Source organism: Pelophylax lessonae (genome assembly GCF_965119305.1).
Source record: "Pelophylax lessonae genome assembly, chromosome: 1".
In the NCBI taxonomy this organism is placed as follows: domain Eukaryota; kingdom Metazoa; phylum Chordata; class Amphibia; order Anura; family Ranidae; genus Pelophylax; species Pelophylax lessonae.
In genome coordinates this window covers 512339239-512366704 of record NC_138768.1, presented here as the reverse complement: position 1 = coordinate 512366704, position 27466 = coordinate 512339239, and the positions used below count along the sequence as shown (strand labels likewise).

The 27466-nt window shown below is 45.4% G+C and overlaps 1 protein-coding gene across 1 annotated transcript in view; it reads left to right on the top strand.

The window, feature by feature from the left end:
• UPF1 (UPF1 RNA helicase and ATPase) overlaps positions 1-27466 on the top strand; it is a 117846-nt gene that overhangs the window by 74461 nt on the left and 15919 nt on the right. Inside the window, exons 15-20 of the mRNA XM_082263597.1 lie at positions 7732-7945; positions 8022-8139; positions 10074-10230; positions 10323-10465; positions 11166-11340; positions 23988-24069. Of these exons, the coding sequence (XP_082119723.1) occupies positions 7732-7945; positions 8022-8139; positions 10074-10230; positions 10323-10465; positions 11166-11340; positions 23988-24069 (889 nt within the window). The remainder of the gene's footprint in view (positions 1-7731; positions 7946-8021; positions 8140-10073; positions 10231-10322; positions 10466-11165; positions 11341-23987; positions 24070-27466) is intronic.

Below are 27466 nucleotides of genomic sequence, written 5' to 3'. Positions count from 1 at the left end.
TTTTTTTTTTATATACACAGCATTCCAGTTCTAGCAAGTGGATTGATCACTTGAAAATGCCCTTTTTTATTGAAGCAATATGATTTTCAAAATTCAGTGGCAGTGTAGTGAATTCTCAGTGCAATGTTTGTGCTTTTTTTAAAATGCTACAGTAAGACACAGGATGATGAGCAGGAGATGGAGAAATGTTTGTATAGCCATCTCTCCTGTAAAGTGTAAATGCCAAAGTGCTTAGCTCTGAGCTCTCACAGATTCAGAGCCTTCTGGTCCTAGCTAGGACAGCCAGGTCAAATGACTGAACATGGATGCTGTTTCCTCAGTTTCCTGCAGTGGATGCATCAGGGGTCTAGAAAAACCCTGACTTCTCCATAAAGAATACTTCTCCTTCATTCTATCACCTAGGGGTCATATACCCTTGTGATAACTAAGTTAGGTAAAAAAAAAATATCTAAAATTTCTAAACTTTTGAGACCGAGGGAGTGACTGAGGATTGACTCCCCAGTCGCTTTCTCTGCTGCCTCATCTGCACTGGACAGTGAATGAATGGGAAGTGCACTGTGCTGACCGGCTTCCTGTTCACAAATTAAAGCATAGTTTTCTTGTATATCCTTTTGTCCAGGTCCCAGGGGTCAACAAGGAGGGATCGTGGTCTACCTGTCCCCTACCCATGATCGACAGAGTAAACTAGAATTTGGGATGGGCAACCGAAGTTGATGACTGGTGAATGCTTTTAGTCGAAGTTCACCTTTTAAAATGCACATATGCAGAGCATTGCTCCCGCCATCAGCAGATTACGGGTGCAATGTCAGTGAACTGCGAGAGTGCTCACCAGCGACTGAACTACAAGCCCAACTGCCACTATGGCAGGCGACAGTTGCTGTTCATTCATAGAATTCTATGAATAAATGGCGTGGCCATGTGAGCAGAGCCACACCTTCTTTTTTAAATTGTGACCGGGAAGGGGATTGGAAAGGTGTGGGCAGATGCTTTTTGGTAACATGTCACACCTTTAAATATGGGTGTAACATGTTACCAAAGGTGAACTTATCCTTTAAAGAGCTGCCTATGGACAATTTTGTGTATCAGTTTATTGCTGTGTCGCAGCTACCTGCAGTTTTGAGTCTTGACATATTTTATATATACTTATCTAACCTCTTTAGGCCCACATTGTACTGTGGGCGGCTCCCACAGGAACACCGACATACCTGTGTGTTGCTGGCTGCCGCTGGGTACAGGGAGCACCTGTGCAAAGCAGGGAGAAGGAGCAAGGAGATGAAAAGAAAAATAAAATTTCCAGTATATATACCATAGTTTGCAGATATTTGACCAGGTCATCAAATGTATATTTCTCTATCGCTCATTGACAGACGTAGTCTTCTTGATTCTCAAGAGCTGGGTTATGTTGTCTCCGCAGGAGTAGGACTAGGCAGAATGACAAAACGTTCTGGCTCCACCCTAGGGGGCAGTCCCTGAGGGTATATCCTCCCTCTCTCTGCTACAGGGAATCAGTTTTTTTTTTTTCTGTCTAGTCAGGAGTAAGGACCTAAGCTCCTTGCTGGGATCTTTTGGTCCTGGCAAGACTTTTTTTCTTTAAGAAAAAGACATTTTTTAGGTAGTTTTCTCCAGTGTTTTTTCCTGTGAGATCTTCAAGCAAAAATGCCGGACTGGGCGACACTTGTGGTCACCCCAGCCGGCCTACGAGCGCGTGCAGACCAGGCATTGCGCTTGGTCGGCCGCGACATATTCAAGTAAGTATGCGGGGCCGGGCGACGGGCTGGATGTGAGATCCAGTGGTCACCCCGGTTTCTGCCTAAAAGGCGCGTGCAGACCAGTGCGCTGAGTCGGCCGCGACGGAGTCCCAGTAAAGGGACTGACTTTGCGAGTTAAAGCTCGCTTGGACGCCAGGACCAGAGAGTCGAGGCGTCCACAAACCCCCACCCCGGTGGAGAGGGTATTATGAAGAGAGGGTGCCTGTCGGTTCGGTATGGTGAGTAAAACGTTCCCTTTTTTCCTCATTTATGAGGCAGTATATATTATGGGCCCCTCCATATATGGTCAGTATATATCTGACACTTACAAGTCCCCCTTGTAATACAGCATGTGTTTGTGGGAAGTGGACTTGGTTCAAGAGCTAACACTCTACCCAGCAGACTGTAACATTACAGCAGACATAGGAGGTATAATCCTACCTTATGTGCAGTGTATCTCTGTAGATCCATATGTCACCTCTCAGCAGAGTGCAGGTGGATGTGCTGGGAAGACGATATCGGCGGTCCGCCGCCATTTTGCCGTAGACCGAATACATATATGTCCTCAGGTCACGCCGGCCGCCATGTTTTTGGAGTCTTATGTCTCTTCTATGGGGGCGGCCATGTTTTGTGAGCCCAGCTTCCTCGTGGAGGGCTGGGAACGCCGGAAGGCGTACACAGGGGGCGGAGCCACGCCTTCTGCCCGGGAAAAAGCAAACAGCTCCTTCCAGTCTGTGTAAGACAGACGCTGGCTGCAGTTTGTTGGAAACTGCACTACATCGGTTGGTGAGCCTTGGGGGTCCCTCTCTCTCTCTCTCTGGGATCGAGAAGCAGGTACTCTGAGGGGCGCTATTGCGCTAGGGGGAGACACACAAAAAAAATAAAAAGTTTTTTTGTTTATTGCTGGCAAAAGTGTCCTGTATTAACATGGACCCTGCCACTCATGTATCTCCTCCGGATCCCCTCGAGGGGTCTGCGGGATCCTCCAGCACCCCATTGACAATTGAATCTTTGTCAGCTATTATGGAAACTTTTGTGTCCCGGGTGGAAGTGGCTTGTCAGGGACAGGGCGCAAGAAAGCGACCCCCGCCTAACCCCTTATTATCTGAAACCTCGGATTCAGACTCTGAGCCTATTTCTGCAGTTGCAGGTACTTCATCTGGTATTGGTGTCTCGGGTCCTGTCTCTTCAGACAGTGAGGAGGATGTTTCGGCATCTGCCATAGCCCGAGAGGAAGCGTTGGTAAACGCACTCATTGTATCTGTTCAAGAGACTTTAAGGTTACAGGGTATTCCATCAGAAATAGCTGAAACTGAGATCCCCTTTGGGACTAAAAAGCGCATCAAAGTGGCAAAGGTTTTTCCATTGCCCAAATGTTTTGGCAATCCAATCGATGAAGAATGGCGTCTGCCAAAACGCACTTTAATATTTCCAAACGCATTGACAGGCGTTATCCGTTTGAGGAAACCCTTATTAAGAAATGGACAGAACCACCTGTGGTGGATTCACCTATTGCTAGATTGAATAAAGCCACGGTTATTCCTTTAGAAGACGCTCCGTCTTTTAAAGATCCAGTGGATCGCAAGATAGAAGCTATGTCTCGCACCATGTTTTCCTTGATTGGATCGGCTTTCAGGCCAATAATTGCTATTGGTCTGGTTTCGCAGGCTGTAACTGAATGGACCAAGTGGTTACGCCGGGACTTAGAAGAAGTCCCTCAGGCGGTATCAGATTTGTTGGAACAAATGATACAGGGGTTACAGTTTGTATGTGATGCGGCGTTAGACGCCACTCCATTAATGGCGCGAGCATCAGTCTCAGCAGTGGTTCTCAGGCGTACACTGTGGCTAAAGGGTTGGATAGCCGACCAAGGTTCCAAGAAAGCATTGGCTAATATCCCCTTTTCAGGAGAGCGTCTATTTGGAGCCAACTTAGATGAGATCATTAAGGATCTCACCGGTGGAAAAAGCACCTTTTTACCGCAAAATTTTAAAGGTAGAGGAACTCGTCAAAGACGAGGGCCTTCTTTTTCTGCTCACAAGAGGTTTTTTCGTCCAGCGGGTGAAAAAACTAAGTCCTCCAAGCCTCCTGCAGGAGGCGTCAGGGGTCGTTGGTCGGGCAAGCAAAAGCCCGCCCCCTCCAGACCTGAAGATAAACCATCCAAAGCCTGAAGGTGCGCCCCCATCCATAACTGGGGTGGGGGGACGTCTTCGCCGGTTCCCGGATCCATGGCTTTCCAGAATCCCGGACAAATGGGTTTGCGAAGTCATAAAGTCAGGGTACAAGATCGAGTTTCGATCTCTCCCACCGGCGCGATTCTTCCCTTCCAATATCCGACTATCTCCGGATCGTCTAGAAGATCTGCGGAGAGCAGTCACAGATTTACTACAACAAGGAGTGGTAGTCCACGTTCCTTGGACAGAACGGTTTCTAGGGTTTTATTCAAACCTGTTTACAATACCCAGGAAAGAGGGCAAAGTGCGTCCAATTCTGGACTTAAGAGCGCTCAATTCTTTCGTCAACATAAGAAGATTCAGAATGGAGTCCATTCGCACGGTAGCAGCCTTCCTGCATCCAGGGGATGTCCTAGCGTCCATAGACATCAAGGACGCCTATCTTCACATTCCCATTTTCGCAGGACATCAGCGTTTTCTACGCTTTTCCGTAGAGGAGAACCACTATCAGTTTGTGGCCTTACCTTTCGGTCTCGCCACGGCTCCGCGGGTCTTCACAAAGGTGTTGGCCCCTATGTTGGCACTTCTGCGCCAAAGAGGTATATCGATTCTAGGTTACCTAGACGATCTTCTGCTTCATGCAGAGTCTCCTCAGACCTTGCTACAAAACATAGAAATTACTATGATTTCTTTACAGGAATTCGGGTGGCTGGTGAACCAGCAAAAGTCATTTCTGGTTCCCACCCAGAGGCTCGAATATCTGGGTCTAATTCTAGACACAGTCAGGACGAGAGTTTTCCTTCCGGTAGGGAAACTTCGAAAGATTCAATCAGCAGTCCAGTTGTTACTGTCCAACAGCTGGTCTTCCCTTCGGACGTGCATGAGGGTTCTGGGGTTGATGGTGGCTTCATTCGAAGCAGTCCCATTTGCCCAGTCCCATACCCGAATTCTTCAGCAAGAGATTCTTCTCAGATGGAATCGGAATCCGGAATCCCTGGACAATCAGATACGATTGAGCAAACAGACCAGAGAGTCTCTGGTTTGGTGGCTTCGGTCTCCTATGCTCAGCCAGGGAAAGTCATTTCTGCCAATATATTGGACGATAGTGACCACGGATGCCAGTCTATCCGGATGGGGAGGAATTCTTGGTCAGTTATCTGTCCAGGGACTTTGGTCCCCAGAAGAATCCAGATTACCGATAAATGTATTGGAACTGAGAGCGATCAGACTTTGTCTGATTCACTGGACCGAGCAGCTCCAGGGCAGCCCGGTTCGGATCCAGTCGGACAATGCCACGGCCGTGGCTTATGTCAATCATCAGGGGGGCACCAAGAGTGTCCGAGCGGCCAAAGAAGTGGCTTGCATTCTTCGCTGGGCGGAACGATTTGTTCCAGCAATCTCTGCGGTGTTCATTCCGGGGGTGGAGAATTGGCAGGCAGATTATCTCAGCCGTCAGACCCTGGATCAGGGGGAATGGTCCCTCCATCCAGACGTTTTCCACCAGTTGTGCCTACGGTGGGGCACCCCGGATGTGGATCTGTTGGCATCACGATTCAACAGGAAAGTTCAGAGATTCGTGGCTCGCTCCCGCGATCCTCTAGCAGAAACCGCAGACGCACTGATCGCCCCGTGGGGGCAATACCAGCTAATATATGCCTTCCCTCTTCTCGCGTTACTGCCAAGACTTCTTCGCAGGGTAGAGGAGGAAGGAATCCCAGTAATCCTGGTAGCTCCGGACTGGCCTCGTCGAGCTTGGTACGCCGACATGGTCAGACTGGTGGCGGACGTCCCATGGAGACTTCCTCTCAGAGAGGATCTACTGTCTCAGGGACCGATCTTCCATCCTGCTTTACGATCGCTGGCTTTAACGGCCTGGCTATTGAGACCCAGGTGCTGAAGGACAAAGGTTTGTCAGCTTCAGTTATTCCTACTCTAGTTGAAGCAAGGAAAGCGACTTCCAGAAAGATTTATTATCGCACATGGAAGTCCTACATTGCATGGTGTGAACCTTTGGGGTTCCGTCCTCGGTCTTATTCGATTAGTCGAATATTGGCTTTTCTGCAACAAGGGGTTGAGCAGAAACTGGCCTTGAGTACTATCAAGGGTCAGGTCTCAGCATTAGCCATCTTCTTTCAGAAGCCTTTGGCTACTCATTCCTTGGTGCGGAATTTCATCCAGGGGGTGCGACATCTGGCTCCGCCAGTGCACGCGCCGTTACCCCCCTGGGATCTTAATTTAGTGTTGTCGGTTCTTCAGAAACCTCCCTTTTGAAGATATTAGGGAGATTCCTCTACCCACGTTGTCCCAGAAGGTGGCCTTCTTGGTGGCTATTACTTCTGCACGCAGGGTGTCAGAACTGGCCGCATTATCTTGTCGTTCACCATATCTGGTGGTTCATAGAGATAAGGTGGTTCTTCGTCCGAATCCATCCTTCCTACCAAAAGTAGTTTCAGAATTTCATCTGAATGAAGAAATTGTATTACCTTCCCTGTGTCCTAAGCCCAGTCATCCTCGGGAATTTGCTTTGCACTCCTTGGATGTGGTCCGGGCGATCAGGGTATACTTGAAAACGACAGACTCGTTTCGCAAGACGGATTCACTTTTTGTGATCCCAGATGGACCCAAAAAGGGGTTGCCTGCATCTGCCGCGACCATTTCCAGATGGATCAGACAGACGGTAGTACAGGCTTATTCTATTAAGGGTCGGGAGCCCCCGTTCCCTGTTAAGGCGCACTCCACTCGGGCACTTAGTGCGTCATGGGCCTTTCGCCATCAGGCGTCAGTGGTCCAGGTGTGCAAGGCGGCTACCTGGTCGTCGGTGCATACCTTCTCTAAACATTATAAAGTTGATGTAATGGCATCGTCTGATGCCTCATTTGGCCGCAAGGTTTTGCAGGCCGCAATTTGAGGAGACCAGTGGTCTACCTCGAGGGTTTTTTTCCGTTGGAAAATTTTTTCTTTTAGTCTCATTCTTTGTTTATAATGAGCCTTTAAAACTTCTAGTTTGGCACCGGTTGGGCCTACTAGATTGGATTTGATTTGTCAATCCCACCCCTCATTTGTGGCACTGCTTCTGGATGTCCCAGCTCTTGAGAATCAAGAAGACTACGTCTGTCAATGAGCGATAGAGAAAAATGGATTTTTGTAAGAACTTACCGTAAAATCCTTTTCTCTTAAGCTCATTAACAGACGTAGTACCCGCCCCTCTATCATTGAGTTGGGTTGGGTTAATTTCTCTGTACTGCTTTAAACAGAACTGATTCCCTGTAGCAGAGAGAGGGAGGATATACCCTCAGGGACTGCCCCCTAGGGTGGAGCCAGAACGTTTTGTCATTCTGCCTAGTCCTACTCCTGCGGAGACAACATAACCCAGCTCTTGAGAATCAAGAAGACTACGTCTGTCAATGAGCTTAAGAGAAAAGGATTTTACGGTAAGTTCTTACAAAAATCCATTTTTTTAGGGGGAAAAATTTTTTGACCAACCTGTAATCCTAAATTGTCTGAAAGATTAGACGAGATGATAAAGCAGTTCAAGTACATTGGGTAGGACAGCAGACCTTTTGGGATGTTTACCCTGTCATGAGAATCAAAAGAATTTTTGAAAGACTGGAATTTGTGCTGTACGAATGCATTCTGACTTGGTAGTAGTTTCACCACCTTTTTTCACAGGTAGGGCAATGACACGTTGCATAGTAGCCTTGGCTGTGGCAGGTAACATCCAGCCTGGCTCTTTATTGGCACATATTTAAAAGCCGCTATAATTGTGTGAAGTTTTAGAACCTTGTTTAATATCTATCATTATATTACAGCTAATTTTGGTGGGAGATCATTGTCAGCTTGGACCTGTTGTGATGTGTAAAAAAGCTGCTAAGGCTGGTCTGTCCCAGTCTTTGTTTGAGAGACTCGTGGTTCTGGGAATCAGACCAATTCGCCTGCAGGTTCAGTATCGAATGCACCCTGCACTCAGTGCTTTTCCATCAAACATCTTCTATGAGGGCTCCCTTCAGAATGGCGTCACTGCAGGTAATGCAACTATTCTCTCACTATTACAGTTCATGTTCATGTGACCTTTTATCAATTTATTTATTTTTCTTTGCAGCGGACCGTGTGAAGAAAGGTTTCGACTTCCAATGGCCACAGCCAGACAAACCAATGTTTTTTTATGTAACCCAGGGACAGGAAGAAATTGCAAGTTCAGGCACTTCCTATTTAAATAGGTAAACCTACCTAAATGGGCTATGCATTTGAGTTGCTAAAAGGAGAAACCTTTTGGAGCCAGAACACATTTTGCTTTCATTTAACCATATGATGCCGATGTCAGATGTGGCCCCCCTTCTGTGAACATGCATATTTGAGTGTTGTATTTTGCACTGGAAACACCCCCTTAATAACACAATGCCAGCACGCAGTGTAAGCTATCAACAGCCCTGATACTTCTACTAATGATCGGAAGCTGGGAGGAGAGGACCAAGTTAAATGATTGCTGTGATGGCCTGTGATAAACCTTTGCAGTGATACTCTATGAACACCCCCTACCCCCCCCCCCCCCCCCATACTCATTCTCTTCGGAAGGTGAAGCTAAAAGCTGATTTGTTACTATGCACTGCTGCTCCAGGTTCATTCTGCTCCTGTTTTAGTAAATTCCCCAAGTGTGTGTGAGAAAAAAAGAAAGAATCTATATTAGAGCTTGGTCAGTGTTGGATAAAAAGCAGCAAAAAAGCAAAATGCACACTATTGTTACCTGTCCCTACTACAGGTACAAAAAATATTTGCCACCAAGTGAAGGCCCAATTTGTTCTGAAATACAAGGTATAGTTCACTTGGATATGCTGTGTAGTTGCAATGATGCATACAATTTTACGAACACATGCGAAAGTTGCAAAAAAGGCATAAAGGTTTGTTTTTACCTTTTGTCATGAAGGGGTTAGGATATATATTGGATGACTATAAAGTTATTAAGCTGCATCTCACAACACATTATCTAGCTATAAATGTGTGGTGGTAAATATTTTATGCGTATAGGTTTCCCTTGGGCCAAGGTAGTGACATAGATTTTCTTCCTATTTAACACGTATACATAGACATTTCATGAAACATTAGGTCATGAATATTTACGTGAAGTCATGGAAAAGTCATGGAATTTCATTGGTGAAAATGTGTATGAACCCTGCTTGGCGTTCCAAAGTGGTGGTACTTGGGAGGGTGTATGTGTGGAGAGCAGTTTTCTAAGGTGCACAGGGGAGTGTTGCTGCATTCAGACTTGAATAGCTTGTCTTGGGTTTTTCAGACAAATCTGGTCAAACATGACCCATAACCAGAAAGAGCTTCACTACTGTTGAGTACAAGCCCCCTTTTGCTTATAAGGCGAGAGGTTTATTTCTGGGTGATATTATTGCTTAAAGGGGAAGTTTAACCTTTTCAAATAAGTAACATTTCTGGCACGTATCGAGAATGTAACTGTCACATTGGATTTGCTCTCAACCAAACTGTCAAACCATCCAATCGTTGGTGTCATAACTGATCATATGGGCAGTATCATGGCGGTTGATCAAACAGAGGCCAAGATGGCGAATTCCTTGGCTGAAAACAATAGAAGGGTTTACTTCCACTTTAAAGAGCTGCATGTTTTGAGACCTGTGCAAAAGATAAACAAAACCAGGCGCACATCCAACCCAGTGTATTATAGTTTTTATTAAAGGAAAATGAATCCATATGAAATGCACTTACATGGTACAGCAAGTTTTTGGCATATGTAGGTTCCTCTCCTCTGTATGGCCTCTTCTGATCCCGCACTGTACCCACTCAGTGTCCCCTGGAAAGTGAAGCTCCCCTCAGTGTTTTGAGACCTACATGGTTTGCGCCTCCTATATACTACAGTCTAACCGCTTAATTCATACTTAAAGCCCTTACGGAAACATACTTTTCCTATTGCTATGTCAGGAGGATTTGTAGTGATTCAAGAGAGCTGTCCGGATTACACAAGACTGCTATGCTACTACAGAGTTGCCACGCTGCAAGGCTGTGATAATACAGATGCATACACATTATCCGTAACCTTTCCTCCTTCACAGTGGAAGACAATTTGCCTTTTAGTTGAAGAGATGAGTTTCTTTTTACTTATGCATACATCACATTGTGTTTTCTCTTTCAGGACTGAAGCTGCTAATGTGGAGAAAATCACCACAAAACTACTGAAAGCAGGGGCCAAGCCAGATCAGATAGGAATAATTACTCCCTATGAAGGCCAGAGGTCCTACTTAGTGCAGTACATGCAGTTCAGTGGCTCCTTGCATACTAAACTATATCAGGTACAAAACTAATCCTGTGCGTTGCTACAATATGTACTGTATACAATTAATTTTGCATAGCACAATGTGAAAGTGATTGTTGTTTCCCCCAGGAAGTGGAAATTGCTAGTGTTGATGCATTTCAAGGTCGAGAGAAGGACTTTATCATTCTGTCCTGTGTAAGAGCTAACGAGCACCAGGGCATTGGATTTTTAAACGATCCCCGTCGTCTGAATGTGGCTTTGACCAGAGCAAGGTAACTAAAATCTTTTAACTTTGTGTAAGTATTTAAGCTTGGCTGGTAATGGTCAAGCATCACCAAGTCACTTCCATTCTTGTAAAGAGTGTAACGTACAAACCAGACGTGGCCGACTTAACCTTTCTGAGTAAAAACCATCCGTGTTTCCTTTGAGTTTGTAGTTCTATTTCCTTGTGTCCTCATCGTATCAGTTGGGATAGCAGCACCTGCTTTTCAACACTTGACACTGGGTTTTCCATGCATACCTTTGCATTCAGAATACATGTTGTATGTTCAAGAGATTTGTTTAGTAACTTGCCCTATTAACATCAGAAACTACTTTATTACCAGATTTGGAAGTGACCTATTTTCTTGGAGCTCTTTTTGATTTTTTTTTTTAACAACTATTGCAGCACTGATTAACTTGTCTTCTTCTAGTGCCATATATAGATGGGCTATTTTTTTTTGCTTGTGAGCGGTTTCGCATATGAAATCTACATTATGTCTAGTACATCATAAAGTTGGCCATACGTGGATCGAAATTCGGCTGGTTCAGCAGACACTGTCTGAATTTCAATACATGTATGAGCACACTGGTTGTACAGAAGTCAATCTATCAATCGATTTTCTGTACAACCACCCAGTCAACTGTTTTGTGTCTGTATATTTGACTATACTTTTAAGAGATTTAAACACTTTTTTTTGTTTAATTTTTGAGGTATGGTGTAATTATTGTTGGCAACCCAAAAGCATTATCAAAGCAGCCTCTATGGAATCATCTATTAAATTATTACAAAGAGCAGAAAGTCCTAGTGGAGGGACCTCTGAACAATCTCCGGGAGAGTCTCATGCAGTTCAGTAAACCACGCAAACTTGTAAACACCATTAATCCTGTAAGTATTTGTCTAAATTGTTTTTTTCTTTGCTAAGAGTTAAAATCTACATGAAATGTTAGGACTACATGTGTGTGCTACATTTTTTTTGTTGACATAGGCTGCATTTGTTTGGAACTATATATTGGTTTTACAGCTATTGCGATGCATACATTGTGACCTTTCACAGTGAGATTCCTTGTGAGAGTTCTGGGTCAAATAGTTCCTTTTTCGAGGCAGCATCCCTTGCTCAATTCATTCATAAAATCTCCAACTAAGCATTCTATCAAGATGGAAAAAGCAGGCTCTTTCCTTTTTGAACTACCCATGCTTCTATACTTTCAAACTAGAACCTCTTGATGGATTACCACTTCACCTCTGTGGTAATTCCTTCCTTCCCTACAGCTTGCATGATCTTACAATAGACACAAGTCTGTCAGGCTGGGGAGAAGGCAAGACACTCAGCATCTTGAAGCTCAGAGCTGTCGGGCTGTCCCTCCAACACTGGACCTTCCTTCTAAAGGAACACCCAATTTGGGTGCAGTCGAAACAATGCCACGCAGTGGCATATATCAACCATCAATAGGGCAGAAGGAGCCTGGTTGCCTTGAAGGAAACAAACCAGATTCTTTTGTGGACAAAAGCTCACTGTCCAGTGACTTGTTTGATTTACATCCCAAGAGTGGACATTTGGCAGGCAGATTATCTCAGCCGCTTCCTCTTCTGTCACCAAACTAGGCCAGAAGAACCTGGTACACAGACATACTCAGACTTGCTCTTGCTGAAGACAAGAAAACCATTCCACTTCCACTGAATTTGCCAGGTTTGAGCGCAGTCACCTCCATCTCAGAAATTACTGTATCTTGCATTTGGATCTTCCTGCAAACAGGTTCTTACCAGCATCTAGCTCTCATCACCCTAAAAGGGGCACATTTTGGCCTTGCCCATCTTTTTATAAAGGTCTCTTGCTTTGCATTCCTTCATGACATTTTTATTCCAGGTATTCTTGTCTCAAGCCCTCTTGCAGCATTAGGTTCTCCTTTGGGACCTTAACGTCGTTCTTTGCACCTTGATAGAACCGTCCTTTGAACCCATCTGGGATATTCCCCTGGAGTCTTTTCTGGTGGTCATCACATCTATTAGATGTATGAACTGGTGACTCCAAGAGCCAATTCTTTTACTTCAAACCTCATATAGCGTATTACGCCCTAGACCATCTTTCTTCCAACGGTGGTGTCAGCATTCCATCTGATTGTAAATTGATTGTTATGCTGTTCTTGTACCCTGTTCCTAGGTATCCGAAGGAAAACCTTGTCGGCCATTAGAATATACCTAAAAGCTACTGCTTCTATTAGACACTTGCCTTTTTGTCCTTTCCTCGAGTCCTGGAAAGGAACAATCTACTTTTTATAGTCTACCTTGATGGGTGGAGAAGTAATTTTTATTTAGAGCTTTTACTCTAAAACAAACGACGCTCTTCCTGCACTGTTACACACACACACACACACACACACATACTCCACTAGATCTGCTGGAACATCCTGGGCCTTCAGGCTCAAAGCCTTTGTTGCCCGACTCTGTAAGGCCCCTACCTGTTTTTCGGTTTTATACATTTTCAAAATGTTACCTGGTGCATGTTCAGCCTTTCGCCGATTCAGCTTTCGGCTTCGAGGTACTTGCAGCAGCACTCCAAACCTGGGTTTTTTTTACCCTTATTTCTAAGTAGTTGCCCACTCATGTTTTTGTTTTGAGATGTCCTATGATGTATAAATAACTTGCTTGTGTCATGTACTGTGCAATAAAGATGAGAGATTTTGACTTGTAAACTCCACATCTTGGATCTTGGAATACGTGACACAGGCCATCCTCCCTAAGCTTTCCGTTTTACTCTGCATTGCTTGCTGCAAAACCTAAGACTCGAGTGGGGTTAAAGTAGTAGGGGGGTCCTCAAAAGCTTACCAGTGTCCAAACACCTGAAGGTTCGAATCTAAATCCAATGATTTATGAAAAACTTGCCTATGACCTAGATTGTATTTAAACATATTGGAAACAAGCAAGTCCATTTCTCTTTTCTGTATCACACAGTACAGGACAGAGGCAAGGTATTTATACACCATGGGATGCCTCAAAATAATGAATACAGTGTAGTAAACATTTTTTTTTTTTTTCTGGAGTATTTCACTGGACACAGCGATGCCACCCCTCTTCTTTTTCTTTTTTTTTTTTTTTTTTTGTTTGTCTTGCTAAAAAAACCTTTAAGCTTTTCCTGTCTGGGATGAGTTATGCCTATGAGGGAACTCCCGGCTCCCACCCCCTACCACCAGGGTCCTATCACCTTAAAGTGGCACAACAAAAAATTCTTTTTTTTTTTTTTTTTTACAAGTAAACCAAAAATCTGTTTTTTTTTTTTTTTTCTCCTCTTGATCAATAAGGGACAGTAAGTAAAATGGAGACAGCTAGTTTATACTGCTAGCCACTGGAGGAATTGGACACCCACAGACAGATTTCATCACTCCTTTTTGTACAGTTATCTTGATTGGCTAATACTTGGCACAGCCTTGAAATATATATATATTCAGACCCTACTTGACTTAACATTGTGGGACTTGCACGCGGCAGGTAGGTTGTTCCAGACATCTTGGAGAACTAACCACAGATTTTCTATGGCTGTAGGCATTCTTCACTTCTGCCTGCAGGCACTTATCATAGTACCATTCTCCAGCCCTTCAATGAATAAACTGCCTCCTGCTACAGCCAAGTGTTTCAAATTTTGACTCCTCTGTCTAGAGCACCTGCCGCCATTTTTCTGCACCCCATTTCTTAGATTTTTCTGCATAGTTGAGACACTTAGCCTTGTTTCCACATCGGAGTTCTGGCTTTTTGGCTGCAGTTCTTCCATGAAGACCACTTCTGGCCAGGCTTCTCCTGTAGAACAGTAGATGGCTGTACCTGGGTCCCACTGGTTTCTGCCAGTTCTGGCCTGATGGCACTGCTGAACATCTTCCAATGTTAAAGGGGAAGTAAGCATGATGTGCCTGTCAATTGCTGCATTAACTTTCCTTGGCCAACCGCTTCGTCCATGGTCCTCAACATTGCCCGTTTCTTTGTACTTCTTCAACAGAGCTTGAACAGCACATCTTTAAACTCCAGTCTGCTTTAAATTTTTTGCCTGTGAGACACCTTGCTGATGCAGTATTGCACCTTGTGTCTTGTTGCTGTTCTCAGTGTTGCCTTGGTGTATGACCTGTGATACAGCATCCACAGCTTCACCTTAGTAGCAGAGTTTGGCTGCTACTCACCCAATTTTAAGCCTCCTACACAGCGGTTTCTGTTAATGACTGTATTACAACCTAATTGATGATCCTTAGCACCTGCTTGGTATAATTGGTTAATCATACACCTGACTCTAATCCTTCAAATTGCCTGACTTTGTGTAAGTGGACAAAGTGCAAAAGTGTAAGGGTGTGTGTTTATATGTATGTAGATGTACACACCAAAATCTCAAAAGATTAGAATTTAATCAAAAAGTTAATTTTTTTTTTTTTTTCAATAATTCAATTCAAAAAGTGAAACTCCATATTTTATATAGATTCATTACACACACACAGTGATGTATTTCAAGCATTTCTTTCTTTTAATTTTGATTATGGCTTACAGCTAGTAAAAACCTAAATTTCAGTATCTCAGAAAATTAGAATATTGTGAAAGTTCAAAATTGTAGACTCATGGGGTCAGTTGTCCAAAAGACAGTCATCACAGACCCATCCTTCACAAGGAGAGTAAGTCACAAAAGGTCATTGCTAAAGAAGCTGTCTGTTCAGAGTGCTGTATTCATACATATTTATAGAAAGTTGAGTGGAAGAAAATGCTTCAATAGCCACCACACACAGATGTATCCAGGACATGGGCTACAACTGTTGCATTCCTTGGGTCAAGCCACTCCTAAATCAGAGACTGCGCCAGAAGCGTCTTAACTTGGGCGAAGGAGAAAAAAGACTGGACTGCCCAATGGTCCAAAGTCCTTTTCGGATTAAATTAAAATCAAGGTCCCAGAGTCTGGAGAAAGAGTGAAGAGGCAAAGAATCCAAGTTGCATGAGGTCCAGTGTGAAGTTTCCAGTCAGTGATGATTTGGGGAGCCATGTGACCTGCTTGAGTTGGTCCACTGTGTTTATCAAGTTCAAAGTCAGTGCAGCCCTGTACCAGGAAATTCTAGATCACTTCTTGCTTCTCTGCTGACCTGCTTTAGGCTCCTTTCACACATGCTGTCCGTTAATGTCCATTTTTTTGAACGGATGAATGCCCTATTTTTCATCCGTCAAAAAAACGAATCGGACGAAAAATGGATGACAACGGATGAAAAACGGATGGAAAATGGATGACAACGGATGAAAAACGGATAACAACTGATGAAAAACGGATGAAAAACGGATAACAACTGACGAAAAACGGATGACAACTGATGAAAAACGGATGAAAAATGGATGAAAAATTGATGTAAAACTGATACATTTTGACGTGACTGAACTGATGAACTGAACGGACCGTATGTGTGAAAGGGGCCTAAAGGAAATGCTGATTTCATTTTCCAGCAGGACTTGGCACCTGCACACACTGCTAAAAGTACCAATACCTGGTTCATGGTATCACTGTGCTTGATTAGCCAGCAAACACACCTGACCTAAACCCCATAGAGAATTTGTGGGTTATTGTCAAGAGGAAGATGAGACACCAGACCCAACAATGCAGATGAGCTGAAGGCAGCTATCAAAGAAAACTGGGCTTCCAGAACATCTCAGCAGTGCCACAGGCTGATCGCCTCCATGCCATGCCACATTGATGCAGTAGTTCATGCAAAAGGAGCCCCGACCAAGTATTGAGTGCATACTATACTATACATGGACATACTTTTCACTACGCCAACATTTCTTTAACCACTTTACCACCGGAGGATTTTGCTGTCTTACGTCCAGACCACTTTTTACGATTCGGCGCTGTACGACTTTAACTGACAATTGCGCGGTCGTGCTACGCCATACCCAAACGAAATTTACGTCCTTTTTTTCCCACAAACAAAGCTTTCTTTTGGTGGTATTTGATCACCCGTGCAATTTTTACTTTTTGCGCTATAAACAAAAAAAGAGCGTTTATTTTGAAAAAATAACTATTTTTAACTTTTTTTAAATGAAATTCCCCCCCAAAAAAAATGTAAAAATCTAATTTTTTTTTAAATTTTTGGCCAATTTGTTTTCTGCTACATATGTTTGGTAAAAAGAAAAATCACAGTAAGCGTATTTTGATTGCTTTGCGCAAAAGTTATTGTGTTTTCTAAGGGAAAGATTTTTGGTGTTTTTTTTTTTTTTTTTTTTTAAACGAGTAATGGCGGCGATCTGCGATTTTTTTTTTTTTTTTTTTTTTTTTTTTGCGGGACTACGACATTGCGGCGGACAGATCGGACCCTTGACTGACATTTTTGACACTTTTGGGGGTACCAGTGACATTACTGCAGTAATCAGTGCTATAAATATGCACGGTTACTGTAAAAATGACTGGCAGGGAAGGGGTTCATTTTATTGGAGGGGGGGGGGGGGTTAATGTATGCCTGGTGCTTACTGACGTGTGGGGGAGGAGGCGACTGAGTGAGTCAGGGACAGATCGGATGTTCAGCTATGCTGAACACTCCGATCTGTCACTCCCTGTCACTTAGGAGATCCGCCCGCTCTGTTTACACAGGCGGGCGGATCTCCAAACTAGATTCCCCGACGGTCGAGGAAGAGCGGCCGCGATCGCCGCCGCTCCTCCCCTGGCCCGACTCACGCTGTGAATGAAAACAGCGGGAGCGTGCCTCCGGCGGAGCGCGAGCGCCACCTACAGGGGGAGGAGTCCAGCGACGTAGGTCTACGTCGCTGGACGATAACGAGCCACTGTGCCGCAGTAGAGGCACAGTGAGCGGAGTTAAAGTGGTTAAAAAAAATCTTTTTTTTTTTTTTATTGGTCTTATGTAATCTAATTAGCTGAGATAGTGAATTTTCGGTTTCTCTTTCATTCATTGACGGACACAGCTCCTGATCCTTCTTAACCATTGGGTTATACTGCCCCCTACAGGAGTAGGACACTAGACAGGAAAAAGCTTGACTACATCTATGGGCAGTCCCGGGGGGGACACCTACTTTTTTTTTCTGTCTAGTCAGGAGTAAGGACCTAGTTCCTTGCTTGGATCTCTGGTCCTGGCGGTTTTTTTTTTTTTTTTTCTTTTTTAAATTGAATTTTCTCTTTGGTTCATTGACAAAACTCAGCACCATATCTTGACCCTTGGATTTACACTGCCCCCTACAGCAGTAGGACACTAGGCAGTAAAAAAGGTACGCCAATAGGGCAGTCCCAGGGGGGTATACTCCCTTTTCTGCCTAGTCCTAGTAAGGACCTAGTTCCTTGCTGGGATCTCTGGCCCTAGCATTTGTTTCCTTTTTTAAATAGAATTTTTTGTTTTTATTATTTTTCTGTTCCTGTGAGAACTACAATCAACTGGGCAACGAACTGGATATCCTTATAGAATCCCCAGTCCAGCCAGCGTGACCTGACCTCAGCTCCGCGCTAGGTTGGCTGTGACATAGCCTCACTGGACGGGGCATGGCCAGCGAGTACACATAGCCTTGGTCACAACCTAACTCAGTGTGTTTCTGGCTCGCAGCAGCCCCATTCCAAGATGGTGTGCCTGGAGTGGTGCCCGCCCGGTTCCAAGGTGTGGTAAAGTGTCGTCGTCCCCCCCTCTCCCTTTGGTCTTTTGAGCTGCATGTGGGCCCCTCCCTGGCAAGGTCCCCTGGGGTTAGGAGCTGGATTCGCCACATGCTCCAGAAGGGGGGGTTGAATGTGGTTGCTGCTGACCGGGTTGCACAACGGGGGGGGGGGGGGGGGCGGGGGGATTTGAGCAGGTTCCCTGCCCCCTGGGGGTTATTGACTGGGGCAGGGATGTTCTTTGGGCTCCTTGTGGCGGTTGTTGGGCTGGGGGAGCCTACTGCGGCCTACTCGTGGCTGGCACGGACCGAGGTGCTGAAGCTGACAGAGCTGCTGACAGGCATCTGGGGGGGGGGGGTTGGCTCCCCTAGGGCTTTAAGTCCTGTAGGCTGGGCGCCCTCAAATTTTGGCCGCCGCTTGCGACCTACTGGGCCATGCAGCCGCTTTGGGCGCCACCGTTTGGGAGTGAGTTTAGCTGAAGCCCCCAACTCTCTGGGCATCTGCCGGACTGTGAATCTGGGCAATACAGCTGTGCCTCCACTGAAATTTAGGCCGTATGGTCAGCCTGGCGCCTCCCTTGAACCGGTTGGTGCCGCGGGGACGCTTCACTTTTAGTGACAGTGTAGCCGCCATTATTGTGTGAGGGTACTCTGCGCGTCCGCCTCACAGCGAGTGCCCCCCCCCCCAATTATGTCCTCTATGGAGGGCAACCCTCTTGGGGTCTAAAAGGTGGTCCTTTTGTGGACCTTTGGCTGTCGTCTCCTTGTGGGACTGAAGTTGGCGGCCTCCCCTGCTTATGTTTTAAGGGTGCGCTTAGTATATAGCGACCCTACTGGGTCTGCGTCCACGCACTTTGATTGCTCTGATAGTGAGGATGATTCCTCTTTAACTGCAAATGTGCATGAAAAGGCGCTGGTGGATGCACTGATTGTATTGGTACAGGAAATTTTAAACACGGGAGGTGCAGCTACTGCGTCAGAGGCGCTGGTCCCCTTGGCGCCCGCAGATCCCCCAAAGCAGCAAAGATTTTCCCAGCTACTGTGACAAGATTGTTGCAAGTCAGTGGAGTTGTTCTAAACGCTATATGGCGGTTTCGATAGACTGTATCCCTTGGGAAGTCTCTGTAGAATTATTGGGCAGTTCCACCTGTGGTGGACTCCCAGGTCTGAATAAACCACCCTATTTCCAGTGGAGGAGTCTCCAGTTTTTAAAGGTCCCTTAGGACAGGAGAGCTGAGACTTTGGGCCGCCACATGCTTATTGTGGCCGGATCGGTCCTTAGGGTGGTGTACACTATAGCATTGGTGTCCCAGACTTTTAACGGAGTGGCAAAGCTTTTGCACCAGGATCTGGTGGGGGAACAGCTTTTTGCTGCCTCTGCAGAGCTGGCGGACCAGTTGGTCCAGGGGGTTGCAGTTCGTCTGTGATGTCTCTCTGGATGCGGCTCCCTTAGTCTCTAGGCTGTCCGTGACAGCAGTGGTCCTTCGGCGCAGGGTACAGCTGAATGCTGGTCTGCGGACCAGACTTCCAAGAAGGCCTTATCTGATCTTCCCTTTGGGGGGGGATCACCTGTTTAGATCCTCCCTGGATGATATCTTTAACCAGGATTTCAAGACAAGGGATCCTAGTCTGTATGGACCTCTTCCGGAGGTTCCAATAGGACCTGGTCTGGTAAGCTGACAGCGGGGGTCCTTCCGGACTCATGGACCTCCCTGATTCAAGACAAATGGGTCCACGAGCTACTTTGGTCCGGCTACAAGATCGACTTTCGGTCTTATCCTCCAGAGTTTCTGTCCATCCTACCTGCGTTTATCCCCAGACCACCTGCGAGGTCTCTTCGGGGCGATGCAAGACTTGCTACTACAAGGGGTGATTGTTCAGGTTTTAGATTCGGGAAAGTTTTTTTCATGAGTTTTACTCAAACGTGTTTACAGGTCCCAGGAAAAAGTGAGGTACGTCCCAATATTGGACCTCAAAGCTCTGAACCGTTTGTGCAGGTACAGATGTTCGAAATGGAGTCCATTCTTATGATAGTGGCATCCCTACATCAGGGGGATCTTCTGGCCTCTACCAATATCAAGGACTCTTACCTTCATATGCCGATATGTCCGTCATCCGCGCCTCCTCTTGCCGTGGGCCAGGAGCATTATCAAGAGGTCTTGCCTTGGCTGGTCGGGTCTTCAAAAAGTGTTGGCACCGGTGTTGGCATTGTTGCGCCAGCGGGGGATTTCGGTACTGGAGTACCTGGATAATCCTATTCTGCGAGCAGAGTCTCCGACTGCTCTAAAGGACAACCGGGAGTTTACTGTACGGACTCTGCAGGAGTTCGGTTGGAAATTCAAATTTTCAGGTATTGGCTCTCTTGGTGCAATGTTTTGAAAATAGGCTACTTGCCAAGAGAGGGTTCCACTATCCTGTCTACTACAGCAGGCTCTGGTTCCGTCCACCTATGTGGACTATCTGGCTCTGCTCTGCCTCGGCCAGGGTGTTCCTCCCGTGGGACAAGCTCCAAAATGTGCAGGATGAATTTGGCCCCTGTTGTCCAGCAGTCGGTCATCTTTCAGGACTGACATGCGGGTGCTGGGTCTGATGGTGTCTACCTTTTTTAAAGGCAGTCCTGTTTGCACAGGTCCTCACGAGACCTCTGCAAAAAGAGATTCTTGCCATGTGGGGCAAGAATCCAGTCTCAAGACAAATCTGATCCTGTTGAACCGGGGTAAGAGTCTCTGATTCAGTGGCTTCGCTCTCTGGCGCTTCAGCAGGGAAAATCTTCCTTCCCCTGTACTGGACAGTGGTCACCACGGATGGCAGCCTGTCCGAGTAGGGGGGTGTTTTTTGGCGCAGATTGTGCCCAGGGGTTCTGGACTCTGGAAGAATCCAGACTACCGATCAATATACCGGACATTTCCTGCAGAGGTGTTTCATCAGTTGTCTCCGGTGGGGAACTCCCGAGGTGGTCCTGTTGGTCTCTCGTCTCAACAGGAAGGTCTGTGGCACGGTCTCAGGATCCTATGGCCGACGCCACAGATGCACTGGTAGCTCCTTTGAGGCCAGTATCGTCTGCTATAAGTCTTTTCTCTTCTAGAACATCTGCCAAGATTCCTGTGTAGGTTTGAGGCAGAAGGGATTAAGGCCATCCTAGTCGCTCCAGACTGGCCTTGGCGGTCTTGGTACACAGAAATGGGGCGGTTGGTCACCGATGCGCCTTGGAGACTTCCTCTTAGAGGAGATCTGTTGACCCAATCTTCCATCTTGCCTTAGTCGTTTGCCTAACGGCTTGGCTTTGGGAAGCCTGGTGTTGAAGGCTAGAGGGTTGTCTGAATCGGTGATTCCCAGGCTGCTGCAAGCTAGTAAATCTACTTTTAGGAAGATTTACGATCTCGTTTGAGCAGCGTACATTGCAGGTGTGAATCTCTTGGGGGGTTCACCCCCGCTCCTTTTCGGTTCCTCTGAGTTTGGCTTTCCTTTAACAAGGTGTTGAGCAGCATCTGGCCTTTGGTATCAAGGGCCAGGTTCGGCCTTGCCCGTTTTCTTTCAACATCCTTTGGCTATGCATTCTTTGGTTCGCACTTTTGTTCAGGGGGTTCGCCACTTGGCTCCCCCAGTGCAGTCTCCATTCCCCTCGAGGGATCGGCGGCCCTCCCTTGATTGTTACATCAGATCCTGAACTTTAGTCCGCCACGAATGCAAGTCACCCTGCTGGGTCTGCATCCACGCATCATGAGTGCTCAGATAGCAAGGGTAATTACCCTGCTCCTCTAGCCGCCCATGAAAAGGCGCTGGTGGATGCATGGTTTGTGTCAGTGCCTGAAATTTAAAAAATGGAGGTTGCAGCTGACATTGTCACAAAACAGTGGGGTTGTCCAAAATGCAGTTCTCAAGTGTTTTTGCCTTTTCGGTATCCTTTTGAGGATTAACTGTTTAAAAGGTGTACGGTCCAACCTGTAGCAGACTCGTCGGTTTCCAGGTTGAATAAAGCTACCTTCATTTCGGTTGAGGAGTCCCCGGCCTTTACAGGTCTAGCTGATAGGGCAGAGGCTCTGGCTGGTTCGGCACTTAGGCCAGTATTTACTATTGCCCTGGTGTTGCAAACTCTGATCGAGTGGGCTAAACATTTACGTCGGGACCTGGAGGGGAAGCTGCTTCCCCCTGTCTGGCGGATCAGTTGATCCAGGGGCTACAGTTTATCTGTGACGCTTCTTTGGATGCGGCTCCTTTTTAATCTCTAGGCTGTCTGTATCAGCAGTGGTCCTTCGGCGTATTATCTGGCTGAAATAATGGTCTGCGGACCTGACTTCTAAGAAGGCATTATCTGAACTCCCCTTTGTAGGGGATTGCCTGTTTGGAGCTTCCTTGGATGACATCGTTAAGGGTCTCAAAGGGGGGAAGAGTGCTCTTCTTTCGCCGGCTACCAAGGGCAAAAACCCCCTTTTTTTTCGTCCCTCAGGGTCTCAAGACTAGGGATCAAAAGTCAGGGCCTCCACCGGAGGTTCCAAAAGTCAGGGCCTCCACGGGAGTCCAGACTGCCAATTAATGTACTGGAACTCCGAGCGATCAGACTTGTCTGGCTCATTGGACTATTATAGTCTTCCGGGGTATCCGGTACGAATTCATTTGGACAAGGCCACGGCCGTGGTCTGTCAACCACCAAGGGGGAACAAGAAATGTTCTGGCAGCTCAGTAAGTAGCTGGCATTCTAAGTTGGGGTACCAATTCCTTCCAGTCCTCTCGAACTCCTGCCACGACTTCTGTGCAGGATTGAGGCAGAAATTATTCTGGTCATACTAGTGGCTCCAGACTGGCCTCGCCGGTCTTGGTACGCCGATCTGGTACAGCTGGTCGACAATGTTTCTTGAGAACTTCCTCTCAGGGAGGATCTGCTGTCCCAAGGACCAATCTTCCATCCTGCTTTAGTCGCTGGCTTTGACTGCTTGGCTGTTCAAAGCCAGGCGCTGAAGGTACAGGTACGGAGGTTCGCGCAGCCGGCTAGGCTGCCGCAGTATATTTGCGGCAGGCGGTCGGCAAGTGGGTAAAAAGTATAGCATTAGCTTTTTTTGACCATACTTTTCCTGTGGGTCACAGGAGTGCACTTGTGTTATCTAGATTCAGCTGGCAGTGGACTAAAGTCGGCTGATGTTGCAGAACAAGTCCAGGCTCTGCAAGGATCCAGACCATGTCGGAATTAACCCAGATTCCAGACCGGCAGCTATCTAAAGGCCCGTACACACAAGTCGAAATTCGGCCGGCAGTTTTCGTCTGACCGATCTGCCGATTTTCGGCTTGTTAGTATGGTGCTCTCGACAACTGACACTGTCAAAACACGTCCGATTTTCGTGCAGTCAGTAAAGATTTCAACAGGGAAAAATCTTATGAGCAAGACTGGGCATGCTCAGAGATGAAAACACAAAGAAAGCAATCCAACACATGACATCACTTCTGAAGTATAATTCTGTCGGACAACAAAATTCGTGTGCAGTCTAGAGCACATTCCAACCAAAAGACGAACGACCGGTCGGCGGAAATTCGTTGCGTGTGTACGAGGCTTTTAGCCTTTTAGCACACCACTGAGAACATGAGTCAGCTACTCCTGCCCCCTCCACAGAGGGGAAGAGCATAGAGCGGTGTTTTTGATCGCTCCGCTCTCAGTATAGAGCCAGCGGGGAACAGCTGCAGCCATCTAGGCGAGTGTTTTTGTTTTTTTTTTTTTTTTTTTTTTTTTTTTTTAGAATTCCGTGCTTTTTTTGATGATCTTGCCAGTATTATCCCCCTTAGTAATGGAGCAGTGGAATGTGTAAAAAAAAAATTAAAGTTCAGTCCTATTTAGATCAATCCTAATTTTTTTGCCATATTTGTATATTTTACTGATAGCTGGAGTCATAAATGTGAATGTTACCTTTTTTTTGTGGCTTTATTAAGTTTGTTTAACTTATTTACAGGGTGCACGCTTTATGACAACTGCCATGTATGATGCTCGAGAAGCTATAATTCCTGGTTCTGTTTATGATCGAAGCAGTCAAGGTAACTTCTTGCACTTTTAACTGATTCATTTGTTTAAAATATTTTCTCTTCTGTTCATTGTAGGCAACACCGTTACATAGGTTGAAAAATAACACAAGTCCATCTAGTTAAACCAATAAAAAATAAATCATACAATCCCATATACACAATTCGATACCCACAGTTGATCCAGAGGAAGGCGAAAAACCCCAGCAAAGCATTGTCAATTTGGACCACTTATGTATTTGTACATTTTGATCATATCCCCCCTTAATCTCCTCAAGAGATAATAAATCGAGTTCCTCTAACCTTTCCTCATAACTGAGCACCTCCATGCCTCTTATCAGTTTGAGTGCTCTTCTGCAGTTTGTCTAGTTCCCCGATATTCTTTTTGAGAACTGGTGCCCAAAGCTGAACTGCATATTCCAGATGAGGTTTTACTAATGATTTGTACAAATCGTCAGATCCTGACTTATGGCTTATAGTGCCACCTGCAGCAATAGGTGGCAAAGCTCAGTTTTTTGAATAGCCTCAAGAAGTTAGGACCTACATTTTTCTACTAATATTTGTAAGAAGTTTTTTTTTTTTTTTTTGTTACCTTCTTTTTGGGCCGGCCTGTCCTTGGCACTGCTTTGGGACATCACATCAGTCAGGATTCTAAGATCCAACACTACTCCTAAATGGACAGGAGAGTTTATCATATTTTGGTATTTGCTGCAAAATCCCTTTCTGTGTTTTAATTGAAAGACATAGATCTTGGAATCTTTACCAATGCTTTAAAGTGCTATCTGAAGAAGTGGATGCAGGAATAAGATGCACTTAAAATGGTGTTTGACCTTTTTTCTTTGACTGCTGGAGTGATATGCTTTTGATGGTCACAAGGATGCAGTTCATTTCAGAGCTCTGTATTCGCTCCTTCAGTGACAGTTGTAACAAAAACAGTTTTCTAAGGTGAATTTGAAGTGGATCTGTTCTTGTGGGGTAGTGGGGGAAGTTAAAGCAATTTTTAGCATGGACCTGAATGAACTTGCAATGAAGTCAAGCAAATTGTTCACGCAAACATACCTGGTTTTCAAGGCAATACAGATAATAGGGCAGTTTTGTCCAAGGGTTCCAAATTTGTGGCTAGGAAAGCAGCAACAATGGGTAACCCCTCGTGTCCAAGTCTTCTCCAGTCCAATAGACAAAACACCTGGAGAAGCAGTACAGGCATGTTTAGGTGGATGTCTCCTGCTGCTCAAGCTTTGTCCTTTTGGGAGATCTCCAAACAGTTGTCTAATTCCAATGGCACTTCCTTCAAAATCAGACATACTGAATTGCCAAACGAGATTCATCATATATCTTGTTTCTTGTATCACATGCAGGCAACAGTATGTTGGAAGAAAAACCAGAGGGCAATGCAAATGCATGAGTTATCACCTGTCTTCCTTTTTTAGAGTACAGATCATTTCTCATTACTGAAGGTGGGTGGCATCAACCCCATCTGTGACTGTCTCCTTTAGTGAACTCGGAGAAAAAGATTTTAGGAACTTAAAAAAAAATCCAATTATCTTGGATAACATTACAGGGTACCCCTAGGGCCTTCTCCTCTTTTCTCTGATTGTGGGAAAAAACTGGTGCCTCACGGAGTGGGCTAGGACTAAATGGGTGCCCTGTGAAGTGGTCCCACTGAAGCTTTTTGTCAGTGTCAAATCACTTAACGGTAGTGGCATATACCTCATGGCCTATGAATTGATTCCTGTGTCCTGTACTGTACTCCAAGATATGCAATTTTTACAGGTTTGTCAAAATTCTATTTTTTAAAGCATGCTCTGTGAATGGGAACCCATAACAGTTTTTTTTTTTTTCAAATTTGACAGAGAAAATGTAAATCCTTAAAGTGGATGTAAACCTGAGTCATGAAATTTGACCTAGGCACATATATCTGCAGTGTTTTCTTATCTCTCTCTCCAAAGCACTAAATCCCAGGGCTTTCTCTTGCTCTGTTCTTCTGACAAGTTCTCTGTCAACTGAAATAAAACCAGGCTGAATTTTGTTGGAGTGGGTGCTATATACAGTTGTGCTCATAGTTTACATACCCTGTCAGAATTTGATTTCTTGGTAATTTTTCAGAGAATATGAATAACACAAACTTTTCTTTCACTCATGGTTAGTGTTTGGCCCCTTTCACACGGGCGTTCCGTATGTCCGTATATCACCCCATCCGTTTGTGGGTGATATACGGACATAATGCATGTCAATGGGATTGTGGATGTCAGCGGATGACCATCCGCTGACATCCGATTTGCGTCCTTTCAGTTCTTTTCCGTTTTTTGGAACGGAACAGGACCCTATTTTTTCTTCCGTTTAAAAAACGGAAAGGACGCAAAATCAGATGTCAGCGGTGTCATCCGCTGACATCCGCAATCCCATAGAACATGCATTATGTCCGTATATCATCTGCAAACGGATGGGATGATATGCGGACATATGAACCGTATGACACAAATGTCATCCGTGTCCGTGAAAAAAAAAAAAAAGTGCTGCTGGAGCGGATCGCAATACGGGCTGCTCCGTGTGAAAGGGGCCTTTGGCTGAAGCCATTTATTATCAGTCAACTGTGTTTACTCTTTTTTAAATCCTAATGACAACAGAAACGACCCAAATTACCCTGATCAAAAGTTTGCATACCCCAGTTCTTAATACCGTATATTGCCCCCTTTAACATCAATGACAGCCTGAAGTCTTTTGTGGTATTTGTGGATGAGGCTCTTTATCTTCTCAGATGATGTAGCTGCCCATTCTTCCTGGCAAAAAACCTCCAGTTCCTGTAAATTCTTGGGTTGTCTTGCATGAACTGCACGTTTGAGATCTCCCCAGAGTGGCTCAATGATTGGAATTCCTGGAATGGTGTACCTTTCATAATAAGCCTTGTTGACTCCTCTCCGAATGTAGTGTTTATGGTTGTGGCCAAAAAGCTAAATTTTGGTCTCCTCACTCCAAATTACTGTGCCAGAAGGTTTGAGGCTTGTCTGTGCTGTGTGGCGTATTGTAAGCGGGATACTTTGTGGCATTTGCGTAGTAATGGCTTTCTTCTGGCGACTCGACCATGCAGCCCATCTTTCTTCCAAGTGCCTCCTTATTGTGCATCTTGAAACAGCCACCCCATATTTTCAGAGTTCTGTATTTCACCTGAAGTCATTTGTGGGTTTTTCTTTGCATCCTGAACAATTTTCCTGGCAGTTGTGACTGAAATCTTAGTGGGTCTACCTGACCGTGGTTTGGTTTCAAGAGAACCTCTCATTTTCCAATTCTTGATTAGAGTTTGGACACTGCTGATTGGCAGTCTCAATTCCTTGGATATCTTTTTTTATGTCCCTTTCCCTTTTTTATACAGTTCAACTACCTTTTCCCGCTGATACTTTGACAATTCTTTTGC